Raw genomic sequence first — 19,119 nt, forward strand, 5'->3', positions numbered from 1 at the left:
ATTCACGTTACGGCCTTAAGTCGATCATTTTTGGATCATCATCGTCATTATCATCTTTCGTGAGTTATCAAATCCCCCCCCCACTCACAACACCTTAACAGTACGGGCGACAGGGTGGCCCTGGTGTGCACACACGTGCCTCGCAGCGATAAGCCCCTGGGTTGGATTCCTAATTCGGGTGCTCATCTCTGTAGAGTGTAAATGTTCTCTCCGCCACTGTTTGCGGGAGGTTTTCTCCGGGTTCTCCGGTTTTCTCCCGTAGCTAAAACAACCCCCTGCACTCCCCACCATTTATATGTGACAGGTATTGGCCAAAACATCAGAAATTGCTGAAAAACGACACGGCAAATTACACCTTTGGGGGTCACGCAGCGGCAATATCGCCAGCAAACCTGACAACAATAATAATGCAAATTATTTGTCGCTGCTCCTGCATTGTAAGTGGCGCACTAGCACAATTAACAAGACACTCCGGTCTCATATAACGCTGCGTATAGTTGCCATAGCGCGAATTGTATGTTTGACACGACCAATGTATTAGAGAGCCGGGTTAGATATAACGCGATCGAGTGAAAGGGACTATGTTGCAGCGCGAGTAGCCAATAATCGCTCGTACGGCATTTTCGACGTAGCATCATCATCGCACAAGGCACTGGGATGTTGCTGGATGTTTCTAGATGTTACCCTGCCCCCTACTAACCTCCTGACCTGTCCCCTACTAACCTCCTGACCTGTCCCCTACTAACCTCCTGACCTGCCCCTACTAACCTCCTGACCTGCCCCTACTAACATACTGACCTGCCCCTACTAACATACTGACCTGCCCCTATTAACCACCTGACCTGCCCCTACTAACCTCCTGACCTGCCCCTACTAACCTCCTGACCTGCCCCTACTAACCTCCTGACCTGCCCCTAGTAACATCCTGACCTGCCCCTACTAACATACTGACCTGCCCCTACTAACCACCTGACCTGCCCCTACTAACCTCCTGACCTGCCCCTACTAACCTCCTGACCTGCCCCTACTAACATCCTGACCTGCCCCGACTAACATACTGACCTGCCCCTACTAACCACCTGACCTGCCCCTACTAACCTCCTGACCTGCCCCTACCAACCTCCTGACCTGCCCCTACTAACGTTCTCACCTGCCCCTACTAATGTTCTGACCTGCCCCTACTAACATCCTGACCTGCCCCTACTAACTTCCTGACCTGCCCCTACTAACCTCCTGACCTGCCCCTACTAACATCCTGACCTGCCCCTACTAACGTTCTCACCTGCCCCTACTAACGTTCTGACCTGCCCCTACTAATGTTCTGACCCTGCCCCCTACTAGAGACGCGTCACGCAAACCCAAGTCTCGCGAGATCCAAAACATCTCGAGGGTGGGCGTGACGTCACTCGCCGAGATCTCACCGACGGGACAAGATGGAGTATTGCATCGGCATCCAGGGAAAGGACTTTGTGGCGGTGGCGGCCGATACAGTGAGCGCGCACAGCATCGTGGTGATGAAGCAAGGTGAGGGTTGCACCCGTCGTCGAGATATCGCCGCGGTTAATTTCTGTGGTTTTTTTGTTTGGCGTTGTAAGCGTGGTCGGGATGTGGCCCCGTGCGGCCTAGCGCGCCTGGGACTCTCGGATGGATTCGCTGCGGAGGTAGAAGCGCCTCGCCCGCCCCGGATTCTAGGAGAGGCCGATGGATCTCGCGGCCTAGCCTCCGTTGGATGTGCATTTTAGCTTTGTTTTAATTGTGTGGGGTGTTTTTATCAGTGACTTATTAAACTGTTGTGTTAACATAAGTCAGATGCTGAGACGTGTTTTAATTTGGGTGACGTTCGGTGGTTTTAGTGAAGCATACTTTAACCGGAATGTATAAGACTCAATGCCTGCATGACTTTTCATTTTAGAGAGCGGGAGGACATGCGGACAAGAGTCGCTTTATTTCAATGTAATCTTATCAACACTTTAATTTAACGCGTATGTTGTTGTTATATTGTCATATTGTTACGTACGATGTTATTCATTAATGTGTGTATACGTTTTGTGTTTATCTACAAAAGATATTGGAAGTAAACTACGTTTTTGTTCCATTGAATTAGATGACAGCTCAATGAGACAAACTTCCAGCTACGATGTTTTGCAGTACACAGTCTATTTTAAAGGTTCTTTAGAATTTGAGTAGAGTTGCTACCTGAGTGTGACAAACAAGGTGTTCAACAATGCCATGAGGTTAATACCATAGCCAGTGTAAAACATATTCATTTAAATGTCGGCTATTAAGGTCAGCATGTGTGATTATTAATTTTAGAGGAAGAAATTGGAATAGAAAGATTCTGACAAGGGACTGCGTTTAAACGGATGTTTAGTCATGATTGATTTTAACACACGTGATTATTTTTATACAGTATGTGTTCATATGTTTAACTGTTAATGCATGTATTTCGATGCGTTGTGTCTGTTTTATTGAAAAACGAATCGATATTAAATGACAGCTTGTGTTTTTCCAACAGTGCCTTGCATGCCTCTTTCTATTGGTGGCTGCACGTCGCACAGGACTTTGTTCAAACCGAGCTGTACCAATACTGATTTTTGTCTTACTCAAAATAATGTAACTCGTAATGTTTCATCACATTTTTTTTGGAATACCCAGTGCTATAACATTCAGTGCCATTAAAACAATTGTTTAAAATATGCAGTTATATTTTTCCAGTTATATAACCTGTGACTGAGGATTCCATTCACATTTTTTTATTTAAATATTCATTTTCTTTGTAGATGGAACAAATAATAACAATATATATTCCCAGCAGCTCTCCCGATATATTTTTCACCTGATGACGATTGCTTGTGTTGCGATCGAAACGTCGTGATATTGTTATTATTTTTCTTATTTGTTCTATCTACGTGGCTTTACCGAAAGACCCAAAGAATATGAATGTCTGCAGTCACGGAAGCTTTAAGTCAATATTTAAATATTAATTGTTCGGCTAATGAGTTAATGAAATTGGAACATTTAAAAAGGTAGGCAGTGGACCAACCTTTGTTTACCATATAAAACATTGCACAATTGTTTTAACCTAATCTCCAACGTTGCCCGCACTCAGACCAGGAGAAGATGTTCCGGCTAAGCGACCGCATCCTTCTGCTGTGCACGGGGGAGTCTGGAGACACGGTGCAGTTCGCCGAGTACGTGCAGAAGAATGTGCAGCTCTACAAGATGAGGAATGGTGAGGGTGCTTGGCTTTACGTGATGAAGGTTCGGGGAGAGATGGGGACAGTCTGGGTTACGTTATTAATCTTAGAATTTACTCTCACTGACAAATTGTCTGAAATGTAAAGATCTAGTTTCAGTGACAGTAAGAAAACCACGTCTTCGTTGACCTGTTATTCATTGTTTACGTTTAGTGAAGTAATAATATTAAAATTCTGACGAATTAGTACATCAATTAGATAATTTTAAAAGGGAATCATCTATCGTTTCCTTGTTATGATTGCATAGGTGAGTAAACGATGTAAAGATGATAAAATGTGTATCAATGTAAGGAATTAGCAAGGAGAATGTCAACTATAGTTAAAAACCAGCCAGGACCTGAAGATTATAAACACTTTAACAAAGGGAGTCTAGAAAATGGATATTGCAGTGTCAAAAGTGGAGACATTTTAAATAAATTTTACTCAATTCTCACAGACAAACCTCATATTTCTAGAGATGCCTGTCTTGAGCAATTTAACACGGGAAGTGATCACAAGCTGGCCTTGTGCAAGTTGAGCTTTAACGTTGCCAAAAAAAGAGGACGAAGCTAATGGCAGGCAAGAACAAGACGGTTAACATGAAAAAAAATCTACTTTAGGAGGCAGGAGAATTTCGATTGTTCTCAGCAAAGAGATTCAAATCCCTAGAGAGGCAAAGTGATTAAATAGATGTCACCACTTGGAAGTAATGAGATAACCAACGTTGTAATTGACGGTGCAAGGGGTTGGAGCAGGTGGGGGGAAATAAAAAAATGAGCGGAGGACGAGTTATCGAACACTACACAATTAATGTTGAAGAAAGGCATGAAAAAGCTAAGAGATGTGAAAATGTAGAACATTTAATGGTATGAATCTATAAAATGTAGTGGTATGAATGTAGAACCGATAGTCATGTGAATCTGTAGATTCTAAAGTAGTATGAATTATAATCTTGGGTGATGTGACTCTACAGAATCTATTGTGGTTTTATATATAAGGAATGTAATGCTATTCATCTACAGAGCATTCATTGTTTTGAGTCTATATAGACGATAGTGATATGTAAAATATACAACATGGTGTGTAGCTAGATAATCCAGTGGTTTTATTGTATTGAATCTCAATTTAACACGTAGGCTTGGCGCCCAATATTATTCATAATAAAGGTTTTTGGATTAGATCGCGTAAATATGTGTTGTTAACCCACCACCACCCTGCATAGCCAACTAGTAAGGTTTGTCGCATAAACACAACGTGCCAATTAGTTACTACTTTAGTACACCTTTATGATGTATTTAATCTTTTAGTATGAATTGGAAAGCACACATTTTTATATGCATGATTTATTGAATATAGCATGATTTTTTTAACGAATTTTAATATTTGAATCATATCCCTAGTCATGGCATTTTCACAGCTATCGCATTTGCAGTAGGAAAGAAACGTTCCGTCGTCGTTGTGAACGGGAAATATTGACATTTACAAACATTAATGTGCTTCTGTTAATTATCCTCAACGGTAATGCAATGTTCAAGTCACGAACAACAATTAACCAGTGTGGACAGTAATACATATTTAGACGATGTTTGTAGAAAATTTATTTCGACACGATGCTAAACCCACTGAGATTCATCGTTCCCACATGTGACCGGGTCACTTTGTGTCCCGGCAACATTTCCACGAGCTTACAAACGTGGTGCTAAGAATAGCATGTAACTTGGTTGTCCTGAAAAGCATTTTTATTTTGATATGTCAATTGCAGTGAATTTATAATTTTCATGCCCATTTTAAAGTAGTACTCTTTATATTTCGCTGACATTTTTCACAATAAAATTGTCATTTATTGAAATTTTTGATTTTATTTATACATGACAATAACTGTTGCTGGATTAAACTTGCCAAATTGGTGATTTACTGTGCCACAATTGGGTCTTAATCATTTGCCATGATCTATCTTCTGCTGGCTGACGGCACACCCAACTGTCACCATCTCTCTCACAATACAGCAATCCATCTAGCACCACGGGTTCATTGCATTTATCTATCTCAATGCAGTTATTCTTTGGCATATTTCCCACACTTGAGTATAGCAAAATGTATAAGTTGCATAGGTGTTAATATTTTAATGGATACACATTAACACTTGAGAACTCTATTTGGCTAGTTGACTTTGCTCTAAAGGACCAGATATCTCTACCCATAAATATCGTGTTTACTTCAGTAATTTCATACGTGAGTTTAAACGTTATAAAATTATGTAATTGTGCGTGCAAGTATTTTTTTAGATCATCCAGATTGCTAAATCGAACCACCACACAGAAATACATTGAAGTATGGTTGAGGTTAGGTTTGCTCGAATCAGAGCATGTTGGCGAACATCGCCTTTTGTACCATTGGAACCTCATTTGCCAGTAAAAAATATGATAATTGGGTTTTTACCCTTCTATCTGGCAACAAAACTGACACCTTTTTTACAAGGAGTCATGTTTGCATAGACCACAATATCTGCAGTCATAATGCAAACAAAAAATATGACTGACGTGCACCTTTTGGTATCATCTGGTCCAACCCATGTGAGACTAGGCTCTAAGGAAAGCTGTCTCGGGTGTGGACCAATCAACTTCAAGAACAGTGCACATTATCAGTTATATTTTTTGTTTGCATTATGACTGCAGGTATTGTGGTCTATGCAAAGATGACTCCTTGTAAAAAAGGTGTCAGTTTTGTTGCCAAATAGAAGGGTAAAAACCGAATTATCATCGCCTTTTGTGTTTTGTAAGTTTCCATCACCAGCAGTTGAGCCTTTGAGACCGAGAGACTCGAGCTGCATTAACAGCTTTATGGCAAGCTTCCAGGAAGGTATTTCAGGCCAAAAGCCCACTGCGGCTTGTCCGCCTTCACAAAGTGAGAAACGCGCGCACCGCGCTCCAGCTGGGAGCGGTTTAGGTCCCGCTGACGCCGTCATCTGTGCACGGGCGCGGATTAACGCATTCCCGCGCCTCCGCCGATCCCAGGACGCACGTGCCTCGCTTCCCAGGCGCACCGGAGCCCTGCCCATCTGTCATCTCGTTAAGCAGAGAGCCAGTAATCAGAATTAATAACTTCACACGTGCGCTAATAAGCCGTAATGACAGCTGAGAGCAAGCGCCGGCGTCGCTTATTCTCTCATCACGATTCCCAGGTTTTATTAGCGACAACAACACATTTCAAATTGCGCAGCTCTGAACGCGCTCTTGCTTCGCGTTGAGTTTTGCGAGATACCCCCGCTGCCGCCCCCCCCACTCCCTTTTTTATTTGATTTGCTAAATGCGTTTCTGTCTTCTGTGTTTGGCCCCAGGATATGAGCTGTCACCGACTGCTGCAGCAAACTTCACGCGCCGAAACCTGGCCGACTACCTACGCAGCAGGGTGGGTCCCTCGCCGACCGCCGCTGCCAAACGCCGAAAAATTCTCATAAATTGTGAATCGCTGGTTTGGCAGGGCCCGGGTTCGCATTCTGCGGGACGGCGAGCCGTTTTTTTTTTTAAAGTATGCTTGGTCGACGCTTATCAAAGGACCTTTTTCTCACACATCCATCACCTGACTTTGGCATCACAGCGATGGTACCTTGTTGGCGTTTTTAAATTTGTGCATTAATCACGCTGTTGGGGCGATTAAGTGATTTATTAAGTTAACGTTTGATTTGTATTTAAAAAAAAAGTGCCTGTTATGATCTCCAACAAACTATTTTTTACGTTTCTTGTTGAGGCACGTCTCTCAGTTATGTCACTGGTCTTGAAGGTGTGGACTGGTAGCATATCCACTTGAAATGTTATCAACCATCACATTAATGTTAAATTGAACAATTTAGTCTGCGCTATAAAGTTCTGCATAGTTCTGCATAACACATTATCCTTTATCCTCCCTTCAACAACCCCCTGCAAATTTATCATGTTTTAGGGTCAATTCTACTTAAGAATTGATAAAAAAAAAATTCGTTTATACTGTTGTCTATTTTGTATGTTGTCTTGTTTTCCCATTCGCGTAAATATAACATTTGCGTATAGTTTGCCAAAATCATAAACGGTGCACTCTTACATGGGACTGTAACGCATGGTAAAAATTGGCATTGCTAAACAAAGGTGTATTGACAACTGACGTGCAATAATAATTTCTGTTGCATTGTTAGCTATGATCTACCGTGAACTCCTACCGACTTTTGTTATTCGTACTAAACTTCCGAAAGCCTACGTGTTAAACTGTGTTCAACTTCATTTAACTCCCGTTGGCTGCGCACAGAAGCGGTGCTTTTCACGCTCGCTTGGAGTTAGCTCGCATTGCCCGGTTGGGACAGGACGGTGACACGGTTAGATGGTTGGCTGGTCATCTGGACGTACAGATGAGTCTCTGCACGATTGCGGTGACCTGACAGAATGACTGATGGAGACCCCAACGGTCTGGACGGGAGGGCGGCTCTGAAGGAAGATCCTTGGCATGTCACGGCACACCAGCGGTTTCTCCTAAATCGCAAGCGGGCGGGCAGTGCTGGGTGGCCCGCGCTTTACATGGAGATGATAACAGATGTGAGGCTGGAGTAGTCTTGGCAGCCTTCGCAACATGCCAAAAAATCTTATCATTTTAGCTATTTTTTTCCTGAATAGATTAATTCCAACGTTCCTTGGCACAAATTTGTCCGTCGACTTGTACGCTGTCTCCTGATGGATGTGCGGCAGGGGGTTAATGAGCAATGGCAGTGGGGCTCACGTGAGTGAGGGGATGTGGTGCTCGCTTGGCCACGAACGTTGAAAATCGTGGTTGCCGCCAACGCGTTGTGGGGGTCCGGTGACAATCCTATGAACACCGGGGCCCACTACGTGCTTTTATTTTTTTTCATATATTTTTTACAAGCGTCATGCTCACATCTCTGAAAGTACACTTGAAATGTGAACGTGGAATGCCTTTATTTACAGCACTTGCAGAATGTACGACGTAATTTTGTATTCTACTGGTCTTTCGCTTAAGTCACGTGACTTTACCGAATATTAATTCCTGCAGTCACGAAAGCTTTAAGTCAAGTTGTAATTTTGATTCAGCTATTGGCGTAATTTCATGAGACGTAAAAAAAAACATTCCTTTAGGACCATCACTGTGAAGCAATGTGTCGGCGGATGTTGAAGGGCGCTGGAAGATAATGCCACTCCACATCTGAAGTCGTTTTTTTCGGCCTTTTTTTTATATTCCCTGCAATGAATTTTGCACGTCAATCAAACAATACAAATTTTTACTCTAGAGCTGAAACAATAAACAAATTATGCAAGTGAAAACCAATTATTCGTGAATAAAATGTTGTACGCAACCACTGGTGATTGTGCTGAGATGTAAATTCACGACACTTAAACCTTGTTTAATCACACCTCGTGGAAACTGGACGATCGCAATCAGAATTTTTTCTTTGAGAAGTCCGATTAGAACGCCGGCCCAATTTCACTGGCACGACGTTAATCTCCCGAGTCATCCAGCCACTTCTGAATGCACTTGGAGATCAGAGAGCAGTGTCTCATCTCACAAATCCTATGCGATATCCATGATAGCGACTATTCAAGTTGTGCCAATCTAAATGTGTTGCCAGCCTTGCAAGCCGCACACCACACTTCTTGATAGCACCCACTGATTTCGTTTCTTTACTTTCAATTAAATACCCCTCCGGTTTTATTCTGATTAATGCTACCGGTGTAATGTCATCCGTCGATAATTCTCATCTTCCCAGAAACGGGGCACAGGAGCGGATTTAGCAGAAATATTACACCTCCCCCAAAGGTTCAGTCAAATGACCTCCGGGTCCACTTAATAAGAAAGGGGAACCTCTTTGATTCGGTTTGTTGGCCTCGCGGTGTCTTCCCCGCCCCGTGTGTGCGTGTGTGCGTGTGTGCGCGCGTGCAGACCCCGTACCACGTGAACCTCTTGCTTGCTGGGTACGAGGAGAGCGAGGGGCCCTCCCTCTTCTACATGGACTACCTGTCCTCCATGGTGCGGGTGCCGTTTGCGGCGCACGGCTATGGGGCGGCCCTCACCATCACCATCCTGGACCGACACTACCACCCCGGTGAGTGCCGCCCACTCGGACAGTTAATATCGTCGTCGTCGGCGGCAGTCGGCCATGATCTGTCCACTGCTGGATGAAGGCCTCTGTTTAAGGGTAGTCCAGATCGAGGCCAGTTTTTCCCCCCCTTCATTGGGCCCTGCTGCGGCACACTCGGGCTGTTGTTTTTTTCGAAGGAATTTCTGTTTCCCGTTCTGTGAGCGGCACTTCGTAGCGGGCTCGCGTTGAGTTGTAATAAAAAAGGAAAAAAGGCTCCTCCATTTCGACAATCGATGTGTAGCGCTTCCGCATGAGCTCAACGTATAACTCCCTCCCTCCTTGGTGGACATAACGTATTGGAATTCGTGGACGATTTTTGTTAATGCCCGTTGTACGAGTGGGGGAAAAAATCTGTGGGAATTATGTATTTACAAGGGCGGAAACACCCAAAGCTCAATGCAGATATTCAAAAATTCAACGCTGTATTGCCATATTCTGGCAACCTCAGCACAAGCATGCAGTATATCTGGTATTCCCAGGCAGCCTCCTATCACAGTACTAACTGTGATTTGGGAGCGTTTGAGAACTAACAATCGGCCACTTGCAGGGGGAAATTGTTCAATTGAAGTTGTCACCTGTGGCACTTCTCATTCGTTAGCAGTCTGCATGTTTAGACCTTGAACGATTTGCGACTCAAAAATGTGATGATTTGTCGCAATTATGGGTCACGATTTCATTCAGCAGATGATTTTTTGTTTTGTCGTGCAGTGTTGTCAGGGGTTCCACGAACCAGCCACACGCAGTATATGTGACTCAAAAAATGCTGACTTCTCACGCGCACAGTGCAGTGCATCTGTCACGAGCATAACAATGGAATCGTTGCATGCCGACAAAGTATCCTTATGCATTGCCATAAGCTCTGTGTAGATATGATTTATTGTATTGGTTTTGTTTTACACCGTGCTTCGTTCAAAATTAAATACTCCATAATGGGGGTGCAAGCGATCGAACGTGCCAAATTATATATTTCACATTGCGAGCTTTATGAACGTATACAAGAGAACATCTCTAAACTCAACCGCTGCAAGGTCTTCCTGGTCTGCTCACAGCAGGGGGAGCAGAGGCCCCCTTAATGATTCTGGGAGTCTTGGGATTCGGTGGATATTGCCCGGGGCTCGGAGTGCCAAACTAGGCACTTCTGCCGGATGTAGTGAATTGTTATTTTGTTTCGTTAAGTCAGTGATTTTTTTCTTCTTCTTCTCCTTCCAACCGCAGTTCTAAAGGCCCACCCACAGGCCAATGTTGCCGCCAAGTTCTCTAATCAGCGGGCACGTGCGATATTCGTTAGGCTGAGCTTTACCAATCAATTGACGCGCTGTCGATATAAAAAAAAAAATTGCAATGACAAAACTGGCAAAGAGGTGGACTGTCATGGCTTCGCGCGGAGCGGAGCTGAAGAGTTCTCCCATCAAGTGGTGCAACTCGTCCAGCGTGGCCCTGGCCGGCAGCTCGCGTACGCTCGCCGACAATTTATTCCGGCCAACCGTGCACTTCCCTTATCGCCCTCGCCACTGGTTTATTAAGAGAAGCGCCTAATGAAGGCAAGCCCCTCCGGGGGGAGGCCACTAACGGTGGCTGTGATGTTGGTGATTAAGCCGCAGACAGTCCGCAGAATTAATTAAGAGCCGAGCTATTGCCGTCTTCCCGGCTGACGTGACGTAAAGCAGTGTTTAAACGCGACCATTGCCGAGCTTACGCGATCAACTGTGGGGCACGACGATAAAGATTTTTCACGATGCGGATATCTGCGCGCGCTCCCGCGACGTGTATTTGCGCTCATTAAAACGTACGTGCGTACGTACTTAAGAACAACCGGATAGGGAGGGGGGGTGGTGGTGGGAGGCAAATCAAAGCGGCGTTTTTTTAAACGGACGCAAGCCCCCGCTCCCGTTGCTACGCGCGTTCGCGGCACGCGCCAGGACGCGCGAGCGTACCCCGCGCGCACGCACGCACATGCGCGGGGGGCGCACAGAGAGAGAGAGTGCGGGCGAGGAATGCGCGAGGAAAGCGGCAGACAGAGGCATCTCGCCTCTGCAGCCAGCACCCCGCTGGCATGACTAGAGCTCCTACTGCTTTTCATTAGCCCCCCCTATCACATCAAGAGCCGGCCTCAGCCCATAATGTGCTTAAGCATCGGTCGGGCAAGCGGGGCAGGCGGGCGGGGACCGGCTTTCCGTACGACGGGGCAGTTAATGTTGCGCGCAGGCTATAAAGAGAATGCACAAGTGCTGCTGGAGTTATCAATAGGCATTGATCACTGTGCGGGCTCTGTTTTTGCTAATGATGATGATGATGTTCTTATATACTTGATGTTATTGTTGTTTTAGACTTGACCCGGGAGGAGGCGGTTGAGATTCTGCAGAAATGTGCTCAAGAGGTAATGTGTGGTTTTGCATTGTGAATCTCGAACCAACGTCAACAATGCCTGACAACAGGAAAATATAAACAGTTGTTTAATGTTCTGCAAAATGACCCCCACTGCCCCTTAATGTTTTTAACTCCTAAGCAAACATTTCTCTTCCCCCAATATCCACCGTCCTAATTAACAATCACTTATCAAAGTCAGAGAGATTTCATCAAGCGTTGCTGCCTTTCACTTTCTAGACCCCTTGGTCAAATGTTTATATCGTTATCTTTATTGCCATGAATATTTCTGTCAGCATTTGTTGCTGAGTACTTGTCGTTAACTGTACCCTAACGGAGGTTTAGATGAACTCGGCCGCAGTGGAAAAACCCTGCATGCGGGTTTAATGTTTTTTTCCCTCTGTTGCCCGTGAGCGAACATCGGGTGCAGAGTAGCCACATTCCTCGTTTGACTTCCGGTTCACAACTCGGGGCAACAGCGTTTAATTGGGCCGTTGCGGCACATAGCACGCAGCCAACATCTAATAAACACAACGTACTTTAATGATGTCGCCGCTGTACTTGGTCGTAGGCATGGCTCTGGCAGTGTGATAAATTATCATGATTCCAGGGGGGGGGTGTGGGGCCAAACTGTTCCAATCGTTTGTCCTCACGTGTTCTCTGCCGTACGTTTCGTCTTGTTTTTTTTTCCGTTTTTTATCTCCGTTGTCCCACTGGCCCAAAGGCATAGTATAATTTGCATGTTATCTTAAAGTCGATTATTAGACGCGCGCGATTCAATCCGTGCATCGTGGCAGTGCAAGAATCGGTTGCGGTTTGTGAATCGTTTACCTTGCCCGCTCATGAGCCAATGATTTTTTAGCGCTGGCGTGGTGAAGCCTGTGTATTCATGGTACCCAAGGCAGAAGTGTGGGGACTTTAGTTGATTACCTTGCAAACGTACACGGATCCAGCTTTTAAGCGCGCGGCTCCCTGCCTGAACCAGCTGGCAATTTTCACCGTCACTTTTTTTTTTGCTCAAGAGTTACGGCCACTAATCAAGCGTGCTCGCACAAATTGGGGGTGGCTTTTGTGCCTTGCGCTAACGTGTCACGGGTGACTGGTCTGCGACCATCTGCTGCGTTCGTGTGAACTGCACTTCCGCCGTGTTTATATTTATATATTTTTTATATTTACTCACCTCTTCCCCCGTTGTGCGTGCCCCGAGCGCAGATGCACAAGCGCTTCCTGGTGAACCTGCCGGCGTTCACCGTGCGCATAGTCGACCAGGGTGGGGTGCACGACCTGCCGACCATCAGGGCGAGTGCGGCGCCCTTCAAGGAGCTGCCAGGGGTGGTGGCCGAACTCCCCAAGGCGACCGCGTAGTGCTACGTGCGCTATCCATCGACAAGGGGCGGGGGTGGCAGGCATATCAAACGAGCGCCAGTGATATCGCCCCATCAGCAATGCGGTTTACACTGTTGTCCCAAATTTCGTTATCTAAATATTCCGGTCTGTTGAAGTGACGGGATGGGAGGAGGGCAGGGGGGGAAACTGTTATTGTTTCGAAGGCTTTTTTGTGTCGTAATTTTGTCAAGCGCTGATCGTAAAATAAAACGGTAGCTTTCATTTTTGTCCTAACGATGTACGGGGCTCTTGCTCCTGCCCTCTTTCACCCCCCACCCGCGTGTCCACCCACTTCCTGACACGTGCCGCCGCTTCTCTCCCTCGTCCGTCTGCCCATCACGAAACTAGTTTCAGATGTCGCTTGCAGCGCTGCTGGTGTTTTTGGGGCCGGCTCGCCGCTTGGCTGCGCACCACCGTCAGCGTTTTGTGCGGGGAGGGGGTGGAGGAGGGGGCGGGGGGGGGGGGTTGTGACGGTGGGCTGTGGGCAACATCGCTCTCGCCCATGAACGATCCGACGCGACGTCGAAGTGTTCGTCAATTTTTAGCGCAAGCGACGAAACCAGCATCTGGATAGCTTTCTGTTTACTTGTGGTTAATTCGAATTTTCTTTTCCCATCTCCTCTTCCCAACCCGTTTTTTTTTCTCTTGCGTCGCCCGCGAATAACTGCGACGATCTTTGCCGGAAAAAAATAAATCGCCGCACCCGCCGCCTCCCTCCACCGTGTTTGAAGAGTGTACAGCTGTGAAGCCGAGTTAGCGCCGATGCGCCTGATTGTGGCCAGCGCTGACGCCGCTCCCCCCCCCCCCCCCCCGTTAATGCCATCATCAAACCTCTCCACGCCCTTTTGGCCCCGGCGCGCATAAAACGAGAGAGAGAGACCGTGCGCTCGCGTGCGGTGATGTACTGCTCGCCATCAAGTGGAAATGGGAGCACCAAAGAGGTAGCGTTTGCTCCATTACGACCCCTTAACGCATATTACTGCATTATGCGATATTCCAGAACTGTAGTAATATCGCCTGGATATTGCTGGTTGCGAAGGGTTCCCTGGTAATGGCACACTATTAACGCAGATCCCATGATGGCGAAATAGCCCCAGCTTCATCTCGGCTCTTGGGTTTTTTTTATTGCATATGTGTTTTTCACACAACCTCGCTCCCTCCCCCCTCCACCTTTATTTTTTTATTATCATCGCCACACTTATGTAGTTGCTTGCGTGCAATGCTGTCGGTTTAGTGGCCCCGCTGAAATGAACCAATATGTACGCCGCTGGATATTTTAATGGCGGTAAGTAATGGCGTGCTCGGCACTTCATTACAGACGCGTGGCTGTCCGTGATGGCGAGGCTGCGTGTTTGTGAGCGTGTGCGTATAATGTGTGTGTGTGTGCGCACGTGTGTGAATGAGCTTGTGGTTGTGTTGACTTAAGCATGTATGTGTGAATGGTATGAGTGCGTGTGTATATATTTATGCAACTTTATATTTGTGCAAGTGTGTGTGGGTGAATGTGTGTGTTTTGAGTGATCATGGGGGAGTGGTAATGTAGTGGACTGCTAATCCAGTGTTGCGAGTTTGATTTATGCTCACGACCAACATTGGTGACATCTGGATTGGTCCTGTGCCTCTCCTACATCGACTCGTCTGTAAATGAGGACTTGGTACGCCATTTAACCAAAAAAACCTCTAATGGATGATGCTGGTCGTGAAAGCCTACGTATTAAACTTGGTGCGGTGTGTGAACATCACCACTGGGGAGACGAATGCAAACAATGTGGTGCTGGCCACACACCCTCAAGAGTGTGCCTTTATTTTGCTTTCATAGGTGCTCCCGAAAAGCACTTTCCCCAACAGCCCGTGTAGGCTATACGGGACATCTTTGATGCGTCTGGGAGAATGTAATGGTGGGTGTGCAAGTGTGTGTGTGTGTGCGCACAACAGTACGCGTGGTGTTGGTGTGTGTGCCAAGAGTGCGACAAATCCTTAACCTTGCCAGCCTGGCCACAGGTATTTTCCATAGGTGATTTTCAGTTGGCCTCCCTGTTATTGTGAGCGTATTTTCTCCCATCTCTGGTCGGTGCCGAGGCAAACCAACTCTCGCACATGGGGCAACCGTTAATGTATGCAAATGGTAGCCGCCAACAGAGGTCGCGCACAAAAAAACTAAAACTTTTCATAACACTGGCAACGGCAGCACTGGCAAAGTGAAGTGGGAAAAATCAACTGAAAGGACCTAGGTCCATTGTGTGCGGAGCAACTAGCTGATCAAATGAGTAATTTTCTTAACTGCGCAACTAATTCTAGCTCTCGCCAACTACCCAACCAACCGCTCGTACCACAGGCGGATCTAGAAACTTAGAAAGGTATGGGGTGAGAGTGGTGCCCTGAAATTCCAAGATTTTTAAACAAGACCCTTTGTTAATACAAGCCTTTAACGGGGTTTTTTCCCCCGTGGTAAAAGTCAATAAAATGCCAACGTTCAGGGTCTCGAGGTGAGCGGGGAGGGGTTCTATTGCCCTACCCCTTGAATCTCCCACTGACTACACTTCAAACCCACTAGCCAACCAAAATGCTAAGCCTCCTCCTGCTGACTCTCCACCTCTTGACCAGGGTCCTCTGCATTTTATTTTGTGAACGTTTAATTTTTGGTTTTGATAAAAAAAAAAACTATAAAATTTATGTTTGTACCAGGTAAGGCCCACTGAGCTATGAAGCTTTGTCGAGAAGCGACCTGGCCACAAATGATAGTCTTCTTGGTTCTTTCGGCACAGTCACGTAGAAGGGAAATAATAAAATAATAAAAATAAAACAATAAAATACATTTCTCACGACGTTTCGGCCACAACGCAAGCAGCCGTCCTCAGGTGAAGAACAGGGCTGTCGGAAAGAAGTGGCTCATCACGTGGAAATGTTTAGCAGTCGTGCTAGAAAACGAATGTTCATTAATGTGGAGGGAAACACCGGAGGAAGAATCCACGTGGGGAGAGACGCGGAAACTCCCAATACACAGCAGTCATGATCGAACCCACGACCTTGCACACCAGGCGAGGGAGATAACATCTCACCACCGCGGCGCTCCACCTCCACTGGGTTGACTCCAATGCGGTGACCGGGCATCATGAATGGCGTGTTGGAAGTGTGATGCACATTCACCAATATTTACAAAACATCTTAATTTGTATTGGGACTTGGAACTAATTACGTGCTTCCTCGGGGCCTCGGATAATTATTCAATGAAGGTGTGCCCACTTGCTACTGCGTTTCAACGAGCTGGTATGTAAACTAACGGGAGCGGTGGAACAGTGGTTAGCCCCCTGCACTTTGAACCTCGCGACAAATATTAAGCTTTGGGCTACATCTGAAACATGGGCGATGCGTGGGAGCTAAATAATCTGCCCGAACATAAGCTTGATTGGGAACCTGATTTCAATTTCTGGCCACGTGTTAATGTTAAGTGTTTGAGTAATATCTGAACCTGGCCTCGGCAACCCGCTTTCACCAATCTGCGTTGACCAACCGTGGTGAAGCATGGCCATATGCCCCCAATGATTGCATGATGGGTAGGCTGTCACCCGGTAGTGGATTGACAAAGGTATTGTAAAGTATATGCAGTTCTTTCGGTAAAGTCACGTATGGATCCTTGCAGTCACGAAACCTTCAAATCTTGAATATATGCAGCTAGCCTGCAAATCGGATAAAGGTGGACACGGTTGACTGCGGAAAGGAGCACTAGGAGGGGTGAGTCGTGTGTGTGCAGTGCCGGATTATCCTCGTAGCACAAGTAGCTACACATGCTACGGGCCCCGCACTTTCAAGGGCCCCGCGCTAAATGCTTCCAAGCTATCAATTCCGGTTCAGTGATTCTGTACTTGCTCGATTACTATAGTACTATACTGCCTTACACTTTTATGAACGACTGGATGCTCAAGTTTAGCATTTGTCGTATTATCTGGCTGTATAGCAAATGAAAAAAATTAATTTACTATGCAAGTAAAAAATGTGTGTTTTAAAATGTATGTTTTTTTTTTATTTAGGGCCCCTTTAAGGTTAGATGCTACGCTACAGGCTCCACACTAGCTTAATCCGGCACTGAGTGTGTGGCTTCCTTTGCGGTCGTTCTAATTTGCAGGCAGAGTCATTGCATCGTGTGGGCAGATGTAAATTCAGATAGTGGCAACATCTTCAATCAAAGGTTCAATTTTAGCCATGTAATGGCGTGCAATTGAGGTTTACCTGACGGCCGTTTAGGATCTCGCCCAGGTATAAAATCGACACAAAGGAACCGGTACATATGGGTTAAGTATCGTAGGCACTGATTCGTTCATATTTGGGTTTTCGCCACTCGCTTTTGGACCGGGTTCTCAAGTGCAGTGAGTTGATGGTGTCATCCTAGTCACCAATGACAGCACACACACAAAAAGACAAGTATTTATTTTAGAATTTTATCCTCCATTTAATTTTGGCTTATTCTGCTTCAACTCCCTGTCAAGGCTAACGGTGCTCGAGTGTTACCTAAAGCAGTCCTGGGACTCCACCACATAAACTGAGCCTTAAATTAGTACTGTACCTAGTAGGCAGAGTTTTAGGGATTGCATATTTTTTGGAGGTTTTTTTGCTGAATCTCAATTGAGTAATTTTTTTCGGATCGCTTGCATTGTGTAATTCACGCCTCTTCGTGCTGACGAAAGTGACGTTTCCCGATGCCACATGGCACCACTCGGCGAGGTAAGGCGTGGAAGTGACGTCACGTGAAGTCATTTTACGTGACGTCATACTTTCGAATCAATCCGAAAATGTCAATAAAAAATTTCGGATAATTTTTAAATTGCACATTTAGCCACGTTTCACCCCCCCCCCCCGATTAAAAACCATCAGGAGCACATCCCTAGTGCCGAGTGCGATGTATAAACATCAGCACTGGAGGAACCAAATAGTCTGCCGCGTTGCTGGCCATCCCGACCTTAATAGGTACTCCCTCACAGCGCTTGCCTCTTTGGTCTACAAGGCTACACGGGGGATCTTTGTCTGTGCGCTCTGCATAGCGCATGTGTGTGTTGGATAGCGTGTGCGTTTCTGGGTGCTGGGAATATGACATATGTTACCCCTCGGGCTGATCAACTTAAAAACCATGTGGAGAAGCACCGTGCATGGGGCTGCCTGTCTCTGCTTTCCAATTCCCCACGTCTCATTCTTTTATTCCTACACCCCTCCCCCCACCCACCCACCTCTCCACCCCATCTTCTCCCCTACGTCGCAACGACCGAGGCTATACTAATGAAACACTCGGGTTTATGTTTAGGTAAAAATGTGAAATTCAATTCGGAGAATGAGTCCGGTGGTGGTAGTGGTGGTGGTGATGGTGGACGAGCACGATTGTGAAAATATAACAAAAATAAATCACCATCTCTGCTATTAACACTGCGTAATTACAGAATGAGTAGATAGACTGACGTTTCGGGCCACGGGCCTTTATCAGAGCAAAGAGATGAGCTACACGATGCATACACACGGATGCCAATTAGGTGTATGTCGATACATAATGTATTTTAAATGAGTATTAAAAACATTCGAAATTTGATACACTTCACCCACACTGACCAGCAATAAACACGAGTGCTAACGATGCTCACTGATGTCTGTGTGTGCGTGTACACACAATGCCCAAGCAAATCCCTTAATCGTCATAACCGAACGCACTCTGGATTATTTCTTTCTCTGCAACCAACCTGAATTATGCTGCAACCAAGACGGGAAAATAAGGCACGGACATCAACCCTTTAGGATCTCCAAAGGGTCGGTGGGGTGGGGGGGGGGATAATTTTATTATTATTATTATTATTTAAAGATATATATTTTATATATTTTTTTGAATATTTAGTTTTTTTCAGGCCACTGTGCTCTGGCTGGGAGCATCAGAGTTACAGCCCCAAGCCAGACGGGAGCTGAGCTCCGCTTAATGAGCGCGGGAGACCATTCCCACTTAAGCAGGCTGCCGCTTCTCACGACATCAAACTGATTTTG

General features: G+C 45.9%; 1 protein-coding gene across 1 annotated transcript; it reads left to right on the forward strand.

Annotated features, from left to right (window-relative positions):
* Positions 1–1,391: 1,391 nt before the first annotated feature.
* Positions 1,392–13,326, forward strand: PSMB2 (proteasome 20S subunit beta 2). The gene is made up of 6 exons (XM_078866414.1): positions 1,392–1,524; positions 3,110–3,232; positions 6,574–6,644; positions 9,156–9,318; positions 11,682–11,731; positions 12,931–13,326. The coding sequence occupies exons 1-6, from the start codon at positions 1,434–1,436 to the stop codon at positions 13,081–13,083; spliced, it is 651 nt and encodes a 216-aa protein (XP_078722540.1). The 5' UTR covers positions 1,392–1,433; the 3' UTR covers positions 13,084–13,326.
* The last annotated feature ends 5,793 nt before the right edge of the window (positions 13,327–19,119 follow it).

The sequence above is a fragment of the Lampetra fluviatilis genome, chromosome 22 (assembly GCF_964198595.1).
Source record: "Lampetra fluviatilis chromosome 22, kcLamFluv1.1, whole genome shotgun sequence".
NCBI lineage: Eukaryota > Metazoa > Chordata > Hyperoartia > Petromyzontiformes > Petromyzontidae > Lampetra > Lampetra fluviatilis.

Coding starts and splice junctions, on each gene's coding strand:
- PSMB2 (XM_078866414.1), top strand. CDS start 1,434: ATGGAGTATTGCATCGGCATCCAGGGAAAGGACTTTGTGGCGGTGGCG. Junction 1,525..3,109: donor CATCGTGGTGATGAAGCAAG/GTGAGGGTTGCA, acceptor GCCCGCACTCAG/ACCAGGAGAAGATGTTCCGG. Junction 3,233..6,573: donor GCTCTACAAGATGAGGAATG/GTGAGGGTGCTT, acceptor GTTTGGCCCCAG/GATATGAGCTGTCACCGACT.